General features: G+C 35.8%; 1 protein-coding gene across 2 annotated transcripts; it reads right to left on the bottom strand.

The window, feature by feature from the left end:
- Positions 1 to 2,612: 2,612 nt before the first annotated feature.
- On the bottom strand, positions 2,613 to 16,682 carry tmprss13b (transmembrane serine protease 13b). 2 transcript variants are annotated; one of them, XM_056458343.1, is made up of 13 exons: positions 16,543 to 16,682; positions 13,079 to 13,235; positions 12,865 to 12,981; positions 9,547 to 9,672; positions 9,331 to 9,457; positions 8,971 to 9,066; positions 7,836 to 7,879; positions 7,594 to 7,756; positions 7,246 to 7,415; positions 4,871 to 4,969; positions 4,634 to 4,776; positions 4,327 to 4,482; positions 2,613 to 3,006 (listed from the first exon to the last, which is right to left on the bottom strand). In XM_056458343.1, the coding sequence occupies exons 1-13, from the start codon at positions 16,555 to 16,557 to the stop codon at positions 2,992 to 2,994; spliced, it is 1,428 nt and encodes a 475-aa protein (XP_056314318.1). In that variant the 5' UTR covers positions 16,558 to 16,682; the 3' UTR covers positions 2,613 to 2,991. The 2 variants fall into 2 exon arrangements, with proteins under 2 accessions (XP_056314318.1, XP_056314319.1); XM_056458344.1 differs by having other exon boundaries at positions 12,865 to 12,978.
- Between the last annotated feature and the right edge of the window lie 1,565 nt (positions 16,683 to 18,247).

The following is an 18,247-nucleotide window of genomic DNA, read 5'->3' as shown; positions in this document are numbered from 1 at the left end:
TAAACTCACAACATGCACATAAACACAAACCTTTAGGCCATTTCCTAATATCTAACCATTGCACAGTCGTGAACGTGCCCTTGTAATAAACTGACAAGGTCATTGATGATCACTGAGAAACAAGCAGACCATGAGAAAACAATTTAATCTTTGAAAGCCAGAAATGAACAAACAACTTATAATATAAAGTATCCAAATTAGTTATTTATGCAGAGATATTTAAAACATTTTTGTTCTAATGTACATTATGAAAATTGTTGACCAAACACTGAGATTTCAGAAGGACAGCAAGCTGTGATCTGTTAGTTCAGTTTCAGTGGGCAGTTAAAAATTAAACAGTAATTTTCTAAAGATCCCATAAAGAAGTGTGGAACAAATACATAACTAATCACTTTAGTCACGAGTGGGAGTATTGATACAATTTACATATTGTACTGAATGTCTCTTTTTTTCAAATAAGAGCAAGTGGAAATTTGGGACTAGTCACTAGCCTCTCTAGCCTTATGCTATACTCTCACTTTAATAAGCTGGAAGATAAATCTATCAAAGTATATAAAGAGACTAAGTGGGGTATTCTTACCAAAGTTAATGATTAGGACTAAACTGAAAGATCCTGCCAACGTTCACCTTCTCAAACTGAAAAGAATTTGTCTTCAAGGACAGTAATACTGTTTCAGTTTTCTGCAAATGTTAGCTAAAATCATCCATCAAAGCATGATGTTTTACTAAAGGAGACTTCAGCTTAATATTCTGCAACACTCTTTGTAAAATGTAATGTATAGCCAACGAACGTGCAGATAAAGCAGCTACAGTTGGAGAGAACAGAATGTAAAATTCCTGTGTCTGATATTAAACCTGTTTTAAATCTGTATGTTAATGATAAAGGCAAATGGAATGGGATGAATGTAGGAATAACAAACTGTATAAAGTGAATCCATTTGTAAATGAATTAAAAGTAATGACAGTTTTGAAAACAGACATGACCAGGTTGTACATCCGAGATGTAGAATCGGACACTCAAGACTCACACATGTATATTTATTGAAAGGGGAAGAAAAACCTATTTGTGACTTGTGTAAGAATATTTTGATAATGAAACATATTTTAATAGAATGTGTATTTTTAAATGATGTTAGAGAACGTTTTTATTCGGGAAATATTTTAAGGGAAATGTTTGAAAAGGTGCCTTCTGGAGCACTTTTAAAATATTTATCTCTAATCAAACTAAAACACTGTATATGACTCTTTTCAGTGTTGTTTCTACTTGTATACTTTTTTTTTTTTTTTTTACAATATATGTTTGTTAAACTGATTTGATTATATGATAATATATTGGATATTTATTAATATATGTTTTTGCCATGAATATAGCCAATGCTGCTAATATGGCATTAAAACCTAAATAAATAAATGTAATTTATAGTTTATTATTTACTCTAATAACTCTGCTTTTCTCAAAACCTGTATGAGTTTTTTTTTTATTCTGATAAACACAGAAGATAATATGTCCCTCTTTTGTATTCAACAGAAACTCATACATGTATTTGGAACAAATGGACAGTGTGTAAATCATGGCACAATTCACATTTATGAATAAAAATGTTGCTGTACTTTTGTAATAATAATTCTGTAAATTCATTCATTCATTTTCTTTTTGGCTTAGTCTCTTAATTCATCAGGGGTTGCCACAGCAGAACGAACCGCCAACTTATCCAGCATATGTTTTATGCAACGAATGCCCTTCCAGCTGCAACCCATCACTGGGAAACACCCATCCACTCTCATTCACACACATAAACTGCGGACAATTTAGCTTACCCAATTTCCCTATAGTCTTTGGACTGTGGGGGGAACCAGAGCACCCGGAGGAAACCCACGCCAACACAGGGAGAACATGCAAACTCCACACAGAAATGCCAACTGACTCAGCCGAGGCTCGAACCAGCAGCCTTCTTGCTGTGAGGCGACAGTGCTAACCACTGAGCCACCGTGCTGCACGATACTGTAAATTATGCAGCTTTATTTTAAGTAACTCCGACTAATTTCATGTACTTTTTGTTAAACAGTAGTTGTAAATGTCAAAGACACATTTTTGTGTATTTAAGTTGTGTATATTTGTGTTTCTGTTACAAACTTATATTAATTTGGGTTCATTTATTGTTTAAAATACTTGCTAGAATGTACACTGAAAAAAATGATGTCTGCAAAACTTGCAAACAATTTATTTGTGTTAAATTTAAACAAACAAATTAAATTTAAGAAAATTCAACTTAATTTGTTTGTTTAAATTCAACCTAAATAAATTGTTTACAACCACTTAACGTAAAAACATTTAGTAAATCCAAGGAATCACCTTTAAATAATTTTTTTCAGTGTATGAATATGACATTTAATTTCAAAGCAGAGAATGTTTGAAGTTATGAGTTTTTAAAAGAAAGAGTTGCTATTGGAGCATAACAGATCACATGTTTAAATTAAGTAAAGTGCGAGACCATTGCATTATGGGTCAAACTGACATGGTGGCAGAAAGAAGCTGCATAGAGGGTGCACACATTTTCAGAGTATGCTGAAAAGAGAAAGAGAAAAAAACAAATAAACAGCAAAGACAGCAGTACGAAGCATGGCTGTTATTTTATTTATTCCAGTGCAGATACAGTAGTCGATGGCCTCTTCACTATATGATAGAATATAAAATGCTTTATTTAAAAAAAACAATTCTCATGACACAGTAATGTAGTCCAGGTTTTTATTCCAGTACATATTCATATGTCTATAAAATAAATACATTTAATTACACAGTAAAAAATATGTGAATTTTCATGATTTCAAATTTGAATTTACATCTTAGTGAAAATGTATTTAGGATAAATGTATGTTGCTTTACTGTTTCACTTTTTAAAAAATGAGAAAACATTTAATTGAAAAAAGTTTCATTCTGTGCAAAACTGCTATCAAATCTGCCATGAGTGTGTTCTTCACGATTGTAGAAGGTCATGGTCGTGCTTGCTGTAATAAAAGAGGAAAAGAACAATAGTTGTAAGAGGAAAAACTGTAATTATTTTAGAAAATAAGTGATAATTCAGCCAAAAATATTAACCCCCCCCCCCCTCCTGTCAATGGGCCTGGTGTGACATATCAGGACACAACACTGTATAATGACATATGACACAGATATTACAAGGACATGGGCAATGATGAGGACATTGCCAGTGGTGTAAAGTAACAAATTACAAACACTCAAATTACTGTAATTGAGTAGTTTTTCTTAATAATTGTCATTTATTAAGTAGTTTTAAAAATGTGTACTTTTATTTTCACTTGAGTACATTTTTATTGCAGTATTGGTACATTTACTCCACTACTTTCCTTAATTTTTTCTTGTCTATGAGGATTAGAAAATGTCCAACCTAAAATCAACCAAATATCAAAGTTTAATGATGTTACGGTTTGACGGTGTGTGGATGTTCTCCCTATGACGTCTATTAGATGTTGGATTTTGGAAGCAATACCTGATGAATAAATGTCAGTATTTGACGTCAATATGACGTTGGTTTAAGATGTTGGCTCAATGTTGGATTTTGCTCACTTTCTAACACAACCTAAAATCAACCAAATATCAACATCATTTGATGATGTTATTGGACATCAATGGTGTCCTTAGATGCTGACTAGACATTGAATTTTGGTCACCTGACATCCCAACCTAAATCTAACCTAATATTAACATCTTATGGCGTTGTGTGCCTGCAGGGCAATGATGACTAAATGCACTACAGAATGTTACATTTACAACCATCCACAAACTACATGTAAATGCATCAGCTTTTTACAGCGTAATACTCACTACTCTTGAGTACTTTTGAAAGGTCTACGTTTTACTTATACTTTGAGTAATATTTACAACAGATACTTTTACTCTACGTGCACTACATTTTTAGGCAATAATGGTACTTTTTCTTTAGTATGATTTTTCAGTACTCTTTCCACCACTGGACACTGCTGATGTTCCCATTTTTCAAAAGGCATTTCTTTCAGAGAGTAAAACTGCACAGTTTCCTTCAAAGGGTACACTAAAATAATTACATTTTCTGTTTGTTCAAACTACTTATATAAAATAAGCTGAAACAACACAATTCTTGAGTTTTAATATTAACTTAATATTAACTTAATATTATTCCTTCATGTTGTCCCAATACAAAACAATTGTGTGGAACCCAGCGTTTTACAGTGTAGGGTTAAGGTTAGGGTTGTGTGTGTGTGTGTGTGTGCGCGCGTGCGTGTGTGCGTGCGTGCGTGGGTGTGAGAAAACGCTTCAGTGTTGTTTACCTGCATCTTGCTATAAATCCACATTAAATATTTGCCTACATCACTGTAGACCCCCGGACGGTTTGCCTGTCCACAGCCTTCTCCCCAGCTTGTTACGCCTGTGAGAAACCATTGACCATCATTTGATTTACATGCCAATGGACCGCCACTGTCACCCTAGAGAGAATAAAAAGGTAAGGAGAAAATAGGTATGATACTGATTGAAAGCACGAGCAGTTTAAGGTTAAACTACAATATAATATTATAGCACAAGGTGGCAGTATTTTCATGTCAAAACAGCAAGCTTTCCACTATAAGTATGTGTAACCTGGCATGAGTCTTTTCCTCCTCTAAGGTCTCCAGCACACTGCATGTTCTCGGTGATTTCTCCATTGTAAACATTAGGTGAGTTACACACAGTCGAGTCTATCAGGCTTACTGTGACCTCCATTAGAGAAGTAGAAACACTATCTGCAAACACACACATTGAGACATAAGTGTTATTAATACACAAATGAATACATGTAAACTTCAACTAAATCTAAATACAAGCGCATATACATACTACTGCCTTGTCGAACAACTCCAAAACCAGTTGTCCAGCATTGTTTGGCCGGGGGAAACGTCTGGCCAATCACAGGCAGGCATATGGGCTCTATATCGCCTTTAATGACATAGAAAACACATTAGAGCTCAAAAGTGCTTCTTATTGAATCATGATTTGCATAAATGTTCAGGTATTGTACATAATGTAAAGTATTTGAGGCATGAAGGGATAGTTCACCCAAAGATAAATATTTCCTGTCCATTTGCTCACCCTCAGGTTAAGATCAAATTTTTCTTAAGAAGAACATTTAAGACGATTTTAGGCTTGAACTGCTCCTTGGTGATTCATAGAATGCAAGTCAACAGCTATTTGATAGAATGTGTGTACATTGTGTATTGTTCATCAAAACTGTAGCCTACCTATTGTGCTTATCCTAGAAATTACAACATATGTAACCTATGTAGCAGCCATGTATCCTGTGTATGTAAACAGAGCATCATGTCGGTCAGGTCACATGAAAGTTTGTGCCCACACTTCATTACACGAACATTTACAGACACAGACTCTATTAAAGATAATATATAAATAATGTTCAGTTTTTCTTGCAAAGACAGTTCAAATTCTGTGCAATTTCTTTCACTGCAGTCTTTCACTTTATAAGACCTTAGCATACCACCATGAGTCACGGTTATTAATTCTGTTTTGCCTGTATGTGTATATATTTATTTTATTTGACTAAATCTCAAAGTACTGGTGGCCATTTGTTTGTATTTTTTGAATCACAAAGGACAGCTGTTTCAGCTGTGCCAAAAATCATCTTTAAGGTATTTAATGTTTAATGACATAAAAATCTTGTTTAATATTTAACTTTTTTTAGTCAAAATTAAATGACAATGACAGCACATACATTTTTTGGGTAAGATATCCCCTAAATCCTCTTCCTTTCCTTGAGTACCAAAATCTAACCATATATACACTCACCGGCCACTTTATTAGGTACACCTGCCCACCTGCTCTTTAACGCAAATTTCTAATCAGCCAATCACATGGCAGCAACTCAATGCATTTAGTCATGTAGACATGGTCAAGATGATCTGCTGCAGTTCAAACCGAGCATCAGAATGGGGAAGGAAGGTGATTCAAGTGACTTTGAACATGACATGGTTGTTGGTGCCAGACTGCTGATCTTCTGGGATTTTCACGCACAACCATTACAGATTTACAGAGAGTTACAGAGTCCGACAAAGAGAAAATATCCAGTGAGCGGCAGTTCTGTGGGCGTAAAATGCCTTGTTGATGCCAGAGGTCAGAAGAGAATGGCCAAAGTGGTTCCAGCTGACAGAAAGGCAACAGTAACTCAAAAAAACACTCGTTACAACCGAGGTATGCAGAAGAGCATCTGTGAACGCACAACACGTCCAACTTTGAGGCGGATTGGCTACAGCAGCAGACCACACCGGGTGCCACTCCTGTCAGCTAAGAACAGGAAATTGAGGCAACAATTCACACAGGCTCACCAAAATTGGACAATAGAAGATTGTTGTGACATTCGGATGGTAGGGTCAGAATTTGGCATCAACAACGTGAAAGCATGGATCCATCCTGCTTTGTATCGACAGTTCAGGCTGCTGCTGCTGGTGTAATGGTGTGGGGGATATTTTCTTGGCACACTTTGGGCCTAGTACCAATTGTGCATCATGTCAATGCCACAGCCTATTGTTTTGACCAGTATTGTTGCTGACCATGTCCATCCCTTTATGACCACAGTGTACCCATCTTCTGATGGCTACTTCTAGCAGGACAACACACCATGTCATAAAGTGTGAATCACTTAGACGGGTTTGTTGAACATGGCAATGAGTTCACTGTACTCAAATGGCCTCGACAGTCACCAGATCTCAATCCAATAGAGCACCTTTGGGATGTGGTGAAATGGGAGATTCACATCATAGATGAGCAGCCGACAAATCTGCAGCAACTGCGTGATGCTATCATGTCAATATGGACCAAAATCTCTGAGGAATATTTCCAGTATCTTGTTGAATCTATGCCACGAAAGACTAAGGCAGTTCTGAAGGCAAAAGGTGGTCCAACCCGGTACTAGTAAGGTGTACCTAATAAAGTGGCCGGTGAGTGTACAGTATATAGGTGACATATTTTTTCATAGAAATGTTTTATGGATAAATTAAGAATGAGCAAAAAAAGAAGAAGATTTTTAAAAGCATACATTGTAAGATAAAAATGTTCAAAATGTACTTGCATAACATTTCTAAACCACACACACGCACACAGACACAAAGTTAATCTTTTGCCCCATGTGAGACGCTTTGAAAAACAAAACAGGAGGGAAGGATATGGGTTAATTATTTGCAGTTCTGTGTTTCCAAACTCACTGGCAGGTTTATTGAGTTTCAGCAAGGCGATGTCATAGTTTTTTGTCGTTGGGTTGTACTTCTCATGTAAAATGATTTCCTTTACATAATACGGGCTGGGCAGCTTGAGCTGGGACACGAAACCTATGTACACTTTCCAGTTACTAGGCAACTGAGAGCCGGATGTTTCTCTAAGAAAAGAGGGAAAAGCAAATTCATTCATCTGTTCATACAGCCATGCTTTTTTAGATTAGTGTTTACTAATTTGTTTATTAATCTTATTTATAACTACAGACTATGACATTGTGTCTATCATGTAGACTAGTCATTAGCTCTTCTGTTTATCTGTCTAATCTGCAGTGCACTGACTTGGGGAAGCAATGAGCAGCAGTGATGATAAAGTCTGGAGCCACCAGAGATCCTCCACATGAGTGCTGTCCTTGGAAATGCAGACTGGCCTGCCACGGCCAGTGACCCTCAGCAGCCACGCTTCCCCCAATGATCCTTGACGATACTGGTGGCCTTCCACAATCTGACCAGGAAGAGACTGTTTAGACTTAGATAGCATTATCATGAAGCAATAACATGTGGCAACGGTGTAAACTTCTCACCGCTGCACTGCAGGGACACGCTCTGCTGATCGGGACACGACGAACTACAATTACAACAACAACACTGTTACACACCACATAAATCCGTGCCTTTTTTCTTTTACACCTTTCATCATTTAAATAGACCAAATTGTAACACATTACATTTTATACAGTTGAAGGCAAAATTATCAGCCCTCCTGTAAATGTATTTTCCAAATGTTTCCCAAGTGCTGTTTAATAAACAGATGCCAATTTTAAAACATAATCGTTTTAATAAATAATTTCTAATAACTGATTTCTTTTATCTTTGCTGCGATGAGACAGTGTAATATTTTACTAGTTATTTAGTAAGATACTATTCAGCTTAAAGTGTGGTGTAAAGTCTCACTAATTAGTTAGCAAGTTAAGTTAATATGCAAGTCATTGGACAGAAGTGGCTTGTTTTGTAGGCAATCAAAAATAATAATTTCTTAAAGGGACTAATAATACTGACCTTAAAATCTGTAAAAAAAATTATTCAAGCCAAACTAAAAGAATAATTGAAGAGTTCAGATGCAAAAGCCTCTAAATGCCGTCTGGATTTTTCCTCTAAAATAAGTTTTTCTTAGCCTCCTATCTCTGTATATGATCAGTTATTTCACTTTAAAGGCAATGACAATAACCTATTCTTTGCACTAAGAGTAAAATTACAGAAACTGCACACAACAGCTTAAGAAAAAGTATAGTTTTAGATTAAAATTTCAGACGGCACTTAGATGTTTTAGTCTAAACTCTTCCAGAGTTTCTCCAGAAGAAAAATACTGTGAAAATGTTATTGCTCTATTAAACACCACTTGGCAAATATTTTTAAAAAATGATAACAACTTCACATAATAGATATAATAGTTTAGGGATAATAGTTTCCCCTGTGCTGCATTGCCAAATTCAGATTTTAACCAGCTTATTGCATTCTTTGATGGCAGAAAAATTACACTTAATACTTTACTTGTACAAATTCATATACTTCATATACATCATGAATTTTTTTTTTCTTCAAATGTTGTATGTTCTAAATATGTGATTTGTAAATTCTTTAAACCTTGTAACTGCTGTAACAGCACTGTAAATTGTTTTGTAGGAAACCAAAGTAGTTGCAAACAGCAATTTATTTTACCTAGTGTTAACTCTCCCCTGGATGCTATTTATAAGCTGACTGTTCACACTCTGAAACAAGGGTGAGTTGGATTTCAAGACACCATACGAATAACTCCTGTGGAGCACACAAACCCAAACATACATGAATACAAATTCACACAGTTGTCTTTGAAAGTGTTTACTTGTGATTCAATGTCAGAATTCCGGGCTATTTTCAGAGTGAAAACCTGGTGGAAATTTAATTTAAAACAAACCTAAAATCTCAACAACAAAAAAAAGTGAAACAAAATCTTTTAATGTAAGATTGACAAATTATTGAGTAATCACAAGTCTAATTAGTATTTCTTGTGTGTATGGATATACAGTATATTATACTTACTGTCTGAAGCCAAGCTGTTGGCAGGTTTGGTCAGCTATGTTTTTATTCCAGCCCTGTGCGCAGACTGGAAGAAAACTCCCAGACCTAGAGGTCAATACCTGCAATTCATTTCCTGTACCAATCCGCACTGTATAGGAAGATTTGAGACATATCAGTGTATAATTCACAACTGGAAATTTTATTTAAAAAGTCACTTTTGAGACGATTAAAACTGACCACACTGAGATTCATCACTGCCTAGAGAACAGTCTTTCTTCCCATCACAGTTGACTGCTGAAGCGGGACACGTGTCTGTTTCTGCATCTCTCTCAGAAAAAGCCCACAGCGATGGCCCATAACGCACTGTACACCAGCAGAAAATTGACTTAAAAGTGTACCTGTGTAAAGTTAATCTTTCTGGAGTTTACACCAAATTCAAAGTTCATATGTACGTTGTAAAAAAAATCTGTAAATTTACTGTTACTGTTATGTCATAATTTATTAAATTTTTTACACTTGCATTTTGGAACCTTGATATCTGCTCATTGATGTTAAAATGTAATATTTAAAAAATTATACCCAATATGTAAATATTTTATAAGTTTTATAAGGTGTTTAAGAATAAATTCTCTCTATTAACTAGTGGCTGTAACATTGCGTTGGATGACAACAGAGTTAAGGATCCACGTGCAGATTTATAAGGAGGATAGTGAGGCAGGCAATGGTCAAACAGGAACAAACAGTAACATGAGAGTAATCCAAAAGCATAGTCAGCAAAATAGGCGAATGGTCGGGAAAGGAGGCAAGACAACATAAAACAATGAACAAAGCAAAGATCAAACACCAAGAAAGGACAAGTAAAAGTAAGACACTTAGAATTGTTACAGGGGAACAAGACGCAGTGCAGTGAGTGTGTGCTGTATGTGGTCTACCTGATTAGTCCATCATGAGCTTCAAGGTGTGTGTGTGTGTGTCTGTGTAATAAGGTGGAATAGAGGTTCATGATGGGAGTTGTAGTTTATTAAAGTGGCATGTGTGTGTCTTCAACGATCTGCATTGGCTAGATCACTGGTGATCGTGACAGTGGTGTACTACCTGCATATTAAGATATTAGCTGCTTATTAGTACTTACAAAGTAAATTTTGCATGGTTTTCAAAAAAAATTATTACTGCAGCTTGTTCAAACTACCTGTTTAAAATGAGCGGAAACAACACAATTCTTCCAGTTTCTTTAGCAAATAATTTGTTTCATGTTCAGTCCACTTAAATTTGTTAACCATTAAGTTAACTTAAACGTTTCATGTTGGGACAACATGAAGGAATTGTGTTGGTCCAACTACCTGGTTAGTACCTTTATTTGTGGTTCCCAGTATGCTTTTTTTGAATTAAGAGGGAAATTCATTCATTTTCTTTTCAGCTTAGTCCGTTTATTAATCCGGGGTCGCCACAGCGGAATGAACGGCCAACTTATCCAGCACGTTTTACACAGCGGATGCCCTTCCAGCTGCAACCCATCACTGGGAAACACCCATACACTCTCATTCACACACATACACTACGAACAATTTTAGCTTACTCAATTCAGTACTCAATTCCTGTGCTGCATGTCTTTGGACTTGTGGGGGAAAACGGAGCACCCGGAGGAAACCCATGCGAACGTGGTGAGAACATGTGAGAGGGAAATGATGACAATTAAAGTAATCTTAGGTGTTTAAAGTAAATCGTAAGTCTTGTTAAGTTTAATCGTCACTTTAGTTTGAAGTTTTAGAAGATTTTCATGTAATGCTTTGAGTTTTGAGATCACCACCTTGCAGAAGCACCCCTGCTTTAAGTGTTGGCTGCTTAATAAGCAAAAAATGCAGTTTGTTACTTTGCTCAGTGATCAATAACTGCCCTAAAATTAGTTATGAGATCAGCCTCAATCAACTCTATATGTAACTCATTAAATATCCTTAAAATGGCTCTTTAGTTCATTTAGTATAACTTCAAATAAAACTAGGAGACTTCGAGATGTATGACACATAATAGACATACATGATATTATCAGACCTTTAAATAGTTTAAAACAAATACAAATTTACACTTCTATTTAATAAAACCATGTTGGACCAACTCAATAGCATTTAATTGTGTAAATACATATATATATATATATATATATATATATATATATATATATATATATATATATATATATATATATATAGTTTAGTTGGTGCTTAACAAACTTATTGGATGGAAATCCTTCCCTTAATTTAGTTGAGTTCATCCAATGACTTTTTTTTGGATGTATATCACTAATACTACCCTAACCGTAACTATACCTAAGTAACAGGCAACTTGTGTAAAATAAAAGAAAAATGTGAGAAGTGCTAAGTTTTTCACTGTAATTTACATGAGCAAAGAAAGTCACTTTATTAAACTTTTCTGCATATAAAGTTGTCAATGCAGAGATTAAGCTCCCATCAATCTCTGAGCTCTGTTTATTTAATGTCATGAATTGCATCATTGATCTCTGATCTGTCAACTTTTGATGTTGACAATTTGTCAACTCTGGAGTTCAACAAAGGACTTTTATTGACATCCAAAATCAAACAAAAAGTGCTTAGGGGTAGCTTAAATAATGTAAATAATTAAATAATTGGTGGTCCTTGGGCAAGGGATTCATCAGACTAAACAGCAAAAAACAGTCCAAGGCACTCGAAAAATGTGGAAAAAGTATTTCAAAATATTTTTTCCCACATTTTTCGAGTACCTTAGACTGATTTTTGCTGTTTATTCTGACTTTATTGACATTTTAGAATTTGAAACAACACATTTTATAAGAAATACTATATATAGAAACAAGTCTGTAAAATAACAGAAAAAGTACAGGTGGTTTATTACCAGGTTTTTGTCCTGTAGTTTAAACACCAATAAAGATAATACATCCTTTCAAACCATTAAATATGTCAATAAAAGTCACCTTTTCCAAACTTCTCAAGACCAAACATGGTTGGAAGAAAGATCAAAGTCCCATAATGCAATTCATTCATTCATTTTCCTTCGCCTTAGTCCCTTTATTCATCAGGGGTTGCCACAGCAGAATGAACCGCCAATTTATCCAGCATATTTTTTACACTGCAACCCAGTACTGAGAAACATCCATACACTCTCATTCACACACAGACACTGCGGCAAATTTAGAGTTTTCAATTCACCTATAGCACTTCTTTGGACTGTGGGGGAAACTGGAAAAAAATGCAACACAGAAATGCCAACTGACCCAGCCGGGACTCGAGCCAGCGACCTTCTTGCTGTGAAGTGACAGTGCTAACCACTGAGCCACCGTGTCGCCCCATATTGCAATTCAAAAACATTAATAAATGAAAAAAAAAAAATCATAAATCACAAGCTACGTGATATCTTTTTAAAGTGTAGAAAAGTCCTATAGTTTCAAATAACACAAGAGTTTCCATATTTAGGTGAAAAAGATACATTGTACACAACCTAAGATTAGCAAATTTGATGCTAATTAGATATGTAACATAACTACATATATTATAACATGCTTACCTCCCAGATACACAGCAATTACAACCAACACAACTACAGCAGCAATGCCAGTGGATCCTCCATAGCAGCACCTTTTGCTCCTGTATGAGACTGCTTGAGTTCTCTGTGGTGGGACTGCTGGAAGGAAACAGCCATGGTGATTATTGCTCAACTTCAATTCACTAACTGTGATTTTAAGATGTGTTTGTAGGAAGTTTGTGTTATTAAGTTTTACTTGTCTCTACTACATGGGGAGCAGGAATTTGAGGTAACGGCTGAGGTATGTAGTACGGTTGGACTTGAGTTGTCGACAATATCTGAAGACTGGGATATGAAGGTGGAGGCGTAGCGTTCCGATTCACTACAGAATCATATGAGGGAGGAGCCTCAGTCTGTTTAGTGAAAGAGATTTTATAAAATTAGGCAGATCTATTAACACTGTTCAGTCACTGAATTACATTCACACATACTGTGATCATGATCTATCTATCTATCTATCTATCTATCTATCTATCTATCTATCTATCTATCTATCTATCTATCTATCTATCTATCTATCTATCTATCTATCTATCTATCTATCTATCTATCTATCTATCCGTCCATCCATCCATCTTTCTATCTGTGTGTATGTGTGACAAATTTCACTCAACATCTCCCTAAATTTCTCCTCCTTACCACCAGAGGGTGCAGTCAATCCTTATGTCTATACGGTTCTTGTCTATCTTGCCAAATTACTTTCACTAACAGTGACAACTTTCTAGAACATTATTCTAAAACTCTTTATTTCTGGTACATTTTAATGTGTTTTGACACAGCAAGTATGTGATTGCAGGGATTGTAAACAATTAAATGTCACTGAATCCAAATATCTTATTTCCTTTTCTGCTACTGAAAAGATTAATGTAGTTTAATAAGTTACAATGACCTAAAAACATATGCTGTCAGGACTATTTGATCAGCTTTATTTACAGTGTACATGCACAGGTATAAAGAAGATACTCAACATTGAGCCTATTTTGGCCATGAATTGCACACAACAACAAAAAATACATGTTTATACCTGAAATTCAATATCGGTACCCAAAAAATACAAATTAATACCTTAAGTGTATATTTTAGCACCTAAAAAGTTTCAAAGTGTACTTTTTAAAAGGCACCACAACAGTGACAGCTCTTGTAGCCTACCTTTATTTCTGAAAGTGTATGAAGTGAAAGCTTGTCTGAAAGTTTATAAATGACCGTTTACTTGCAAAGACACTTAGAGTCAATATCATGTCTTTTGAGAGGCTTTAAAAAATAAAGTGATATTGTGTTAATATTGAGCAGACAGTCTACAATGACCTATAACGATCGCTAATTGACATTCTGTAGTACCTAAGTTACTTATGGTCAACAGAATGTATAAAAGGGACCATCCAAATAAGTGTTACTATCAAGTCTGATATTACAGTGTAACAACATTTTTTTTTCTTATATGACAAATTTACACTCACTGGCCACTTAATTGGGTACACCTTACTAGTACCTGGCATGGCATAGATTCAACAAGGTACTGGAAATATTCCTTAGAGATTTTGGTCCACATTGACATGATAGCATCACGCAGTTGCTGCAGATTTGTCGGCTGCACATCCGTGATGTGAATCTCCCATTCCACCAGATCCCAAAGGTGCTCTATTGGATTGAGATCTTGTGGCTGTGAAGGCCATTTGAGTACAGTGAAGTTATTGTCATGATCAAGAAACCAGTCTGAGATGATGGCATGTTGTCCTGCTGGAAGTAGCCATCAGAAGATGGGTACACTTTGATCATAAAGGGATGGACATGGTCAGCAACAATACTCAGGTAGGCTGTGGCATTGACACGATGCTCAATTGGTACTAATGGGCCCAAAGTGTGCCAAGAAAATATCCCCTACATCATTACACCACCACCACCAGCCTGAACCTTTGATACAAGACAGGATGGATCCATGCTTTCATGTTGTTGATGCCAAATTCTGACCCTACCAACTGAATGTCACAGCAGAAATGGAGACTCATCAGACCAGGCAATGATTTTCCAATCTTTCATTCATTCTTTCATTGTAGTTTCGGCTTTGAACTGCCAACTTATCCAGCATTTGTTTTATGCAGCAGATGCCCTTCTGGCTGCAACCCATCACTGGGAAACACCCATACACACATACACTATGGACAATTTAGCTTACCCAATTCACCTATAGTGCATGTCTTTGGACTGTGGGGGAAACCGGAGCACCCAGAGGAAACCCACGTGAACACAGGGAGAACATGCAAACTCCACACAGAAACGCCAACTGACACAGCCGAGGCTCGAACCAGCGACCTTCTTGCTGTGAGGTGACAGCACTACCTACTACGCCACTGCGTCACCCTTTTCCAATCTTCTATTGTCCAATTTTGGTGAGCCTGCGCAAATTATAGCCTTAGTTTCCTGTTCTACGCTGACAGGAGTGGCACACGGTGTGGTGTTCTGCTGCTGTAAACCTTCCATCTCAAGGTTGGATATGTTGTGCGTTCAGAGATGCTCTTCTGCATACCTCGGCTATAACGAGTGGTTTTAATTACTCTGGCATCAACAAGGCATTTGCGCCCACAGAACTGCCGCTCACTGGATATTTTCTCTTTTTCAGGCCATTCTCTGTAAACCCTCGAGATTGTTGTGCATGAAAATCCCAGTAGATCAGCAGTTTCTGAAATATTCAGACCAGCCTGTCTGGGACCAACAACCATACCACGTTCAAAGTCACTTAAATCACCTTTCTTCCCCATTCTGATCCTCGGTTTGAACTGCAGCAGATCATCTTGACCATGTCTATATGCCTAAATGCATTGAGTTACTGTGGAAATGGCTGATTAGAAATTTGCGTTAAAGAGCAGTTAGACAGTGTACCTAATAAAGTGGCCGTTGAGTGTAAGATGTGTAATGTAAATTTGTTTGAATGTTTCAAAGGCTCTTCGTGGAACCATTAAATCTTTTTTAAGGGCGTGTTGTTTTTCTCTTTATAAAGATTATTATGTGAAGTTCAGAATCTGCCCTTCCTTCTTAAGTCACGTTGCAGATCTTATTCTTTTTGATAGTATTCAGTTAGAACACATACTTTATATTCCTCGCAGTGAATCAGTCACTCCGTCACATGTAATATAGCTCAGTTTAATAACTGCAATAAATAATGTTTCAGCAACCAGCTATGTTACTAATTCTATACATGTTAATAATTAGTAACAGTAACTATGGATACAAGTCAACTAATCTAACTGCCGATTTGGACACAATAATAAGACAACCACTGACTACAAGCTGATCACTAAAAGAAAAATATTCAGAAAAAGAACAGAATTTCACACAAATAAAATGTCAGTGACAATCGCTCAATGGTCACAGTAATATGAACAATGAAAAATAAGGTACTAAAGCTGTCACTGTGCCAGCACCTTTTTAAATCATCTACTGATTTGTTTTTTGAGCACTAAGGTACAATATATAAAGTTAAATGACAAGTATAGACCCTTTCATGACAGCTTTTGAACCATTATTTCTGATAAGGTACAGATAAAAATAGGAAAATCAAAGTTATATCAAACTCTTCAACCAAAAGACCTAATCACACCCCTGAAATAAGTACTAAAATGTAAAAGTTGGTTCTTCTATGTAAGTTTAAAGCAATATTCGTACCTGTTTGTGCTCCATATGTGAGTATCTGTTTAAAGTGGTCAGGTAGCCTCTACCTGTACTGTTCTTCAGCTATGGATTTGTTCTCTGTCATGCACCTGCTAGTGGCACAACTCTTACATGATCAGAGAGGGACAGGCTCAGCCTGCAGTAACTCATGTCTTACTCTCCCACTCTTTCACCTGTTTAACAGGTTTTACAGTCAGCCTTCTCAAATAGAGTTTCTAAACAACATGTCCATAGAAACACAGAGAGAACATTCTGTCAGCTGCTTTCATCATAAATGAAAAATCATTGCTACATCATATTGTTGTCCTCCATCACACAATTATGGATCCCATTCAACAACCCACACAACTTCAAAATAAACAAAGGATAATGTGTGTCGTGTATGTTAAAGAGATAATTCACTCAAAAATAAAAATGTACTCACTATTTACTTTCAAGTGGTTCCAAACCTTTAAGAGATTCTTTATTCTGTTCAACACTAAAGAAGATATTTTGAAGAATGTTACAAACTGTGACTTCCATAGTAGGATATTATGGAAGAGTCGGTTGGCAAGAAGAAAAAAAAGTCAAACAGGTTTGAAACAAGAGAATGGTGAGTAAATAATGATTTGATTTTTAAATGAACTATCCCTTTAAGACTAACAGTGAAAACGTGTCAAAAATAACATTGGAATGAAAATAATAAACACTGATTATTCACATATTCACAGGTACACAGTCACAAACCAAACATAATCACATTTATTAATAGCATTTCCATTACTAAACTAGCAAATATGCGTCATCAACAGGTGTGTGTGTGACACACAGAAACACCTCAATATTAGCTCACTGTTTCTTTTATTCAGTAAGGTGTGTCAAATTAATGAGCAAAGACGGCATTTAAGTTATTTGAAAGGTATTTGTTATTAAGGTGTTTAAATCACTGACAAGTTCTGATCAAACTTAATATTATTAAGGCCTTCGGGAATGACTATTCTTCCACTGCAGGCTTGCTAGATTACATGATTTATCAGGAAGAGGAACTGGTTTTGTTCTCTTTTATGAACACATTATGATTTGAATACATTATGATGTTTATTATATATGGTGATTTTAAAGTTGAATTTGTGTATGAAGGATAATAATGGTTGTACAACATGTGTTTTCATATTTGAGATAAGTGCTAGTTTTGGGCTAGTTTTTGACTGGCCCTTAAAACAAAAATATTCAAGTGCCTGGAGGAACCAAAAAGCGTTTTCATAATGATGCCATGGAAAACTCTTACAGGGAAATGTTCTTCAAATAACCATTTTTCATGTGAGGGAAGAACATTTTCACAGACCAAAGAACATTTTTCTACTGTAAAGAACTTTATTACAGTTAATGAAAAGTTTCTACAGATGTTAAATGTTCTACACCAAAACTGTCAATGTCAACAAAGAATCCCTTTTTTTTAAAAGGATAGTTTACCTAAAAATTAAAATGTACTCATTATTTAGTTTCCCTCATGTGGTTCTGTCGAACACAAAAGAAGATATTTTGAAGAAATCTGAAAACCTGTAACCATTGACTTCCATAGTATAAAAAGCAAATACTATGGAATTCAACGGTTACAGGTTTCCAGCTTTCCAGCTTTCTTCAGAATATCTTATTTTGTGTTTAATAGAAGAAAGAAAGTCAAACAGGTTTGGAAAAAATGAAGGGTGAGTAAATGATG

Source organism: Danio aesculapii, chromosome 5 (genome assembly GCF_903798145.1).
Source record: "Danio aesculapii chromosome 5, fDanAes4.1, whole genome shotgun sequence".
NCBI classification, from domain to species: Eukaryota; Metazoa; Chordata; class Actinopteri; order Cypriniformes; family Danionidae; genus Danio; species Danio aesculapii.
Note: the sequence above shows the minus strand (reverse complement) of the source record. Positions and strands in the feature narration are given on the sequence as shown.

What these genes read in the sequence shown, in the direction of transcription:
- tmprss13b (XM_056458343.1), bottom strand. An exon ending in CAACAGCTTGGCTTCAGACA is followed by an intron (nt 9,067 to 9,330) that starts GTAAGTATAATA and finishes TGTGCTCCACAG; the next exon opens with GAGTTATTCGTATGGTGTCT. An exon ending in GCTGCTCATTGCTTCCCCAA is followed by an intron (nt 7,416 to 7,593) that starts GTCAGTGCACTG and finishes CTCTTTTCTTAG; the next exon opens with AGAAACATCCGGCTCTCAGT.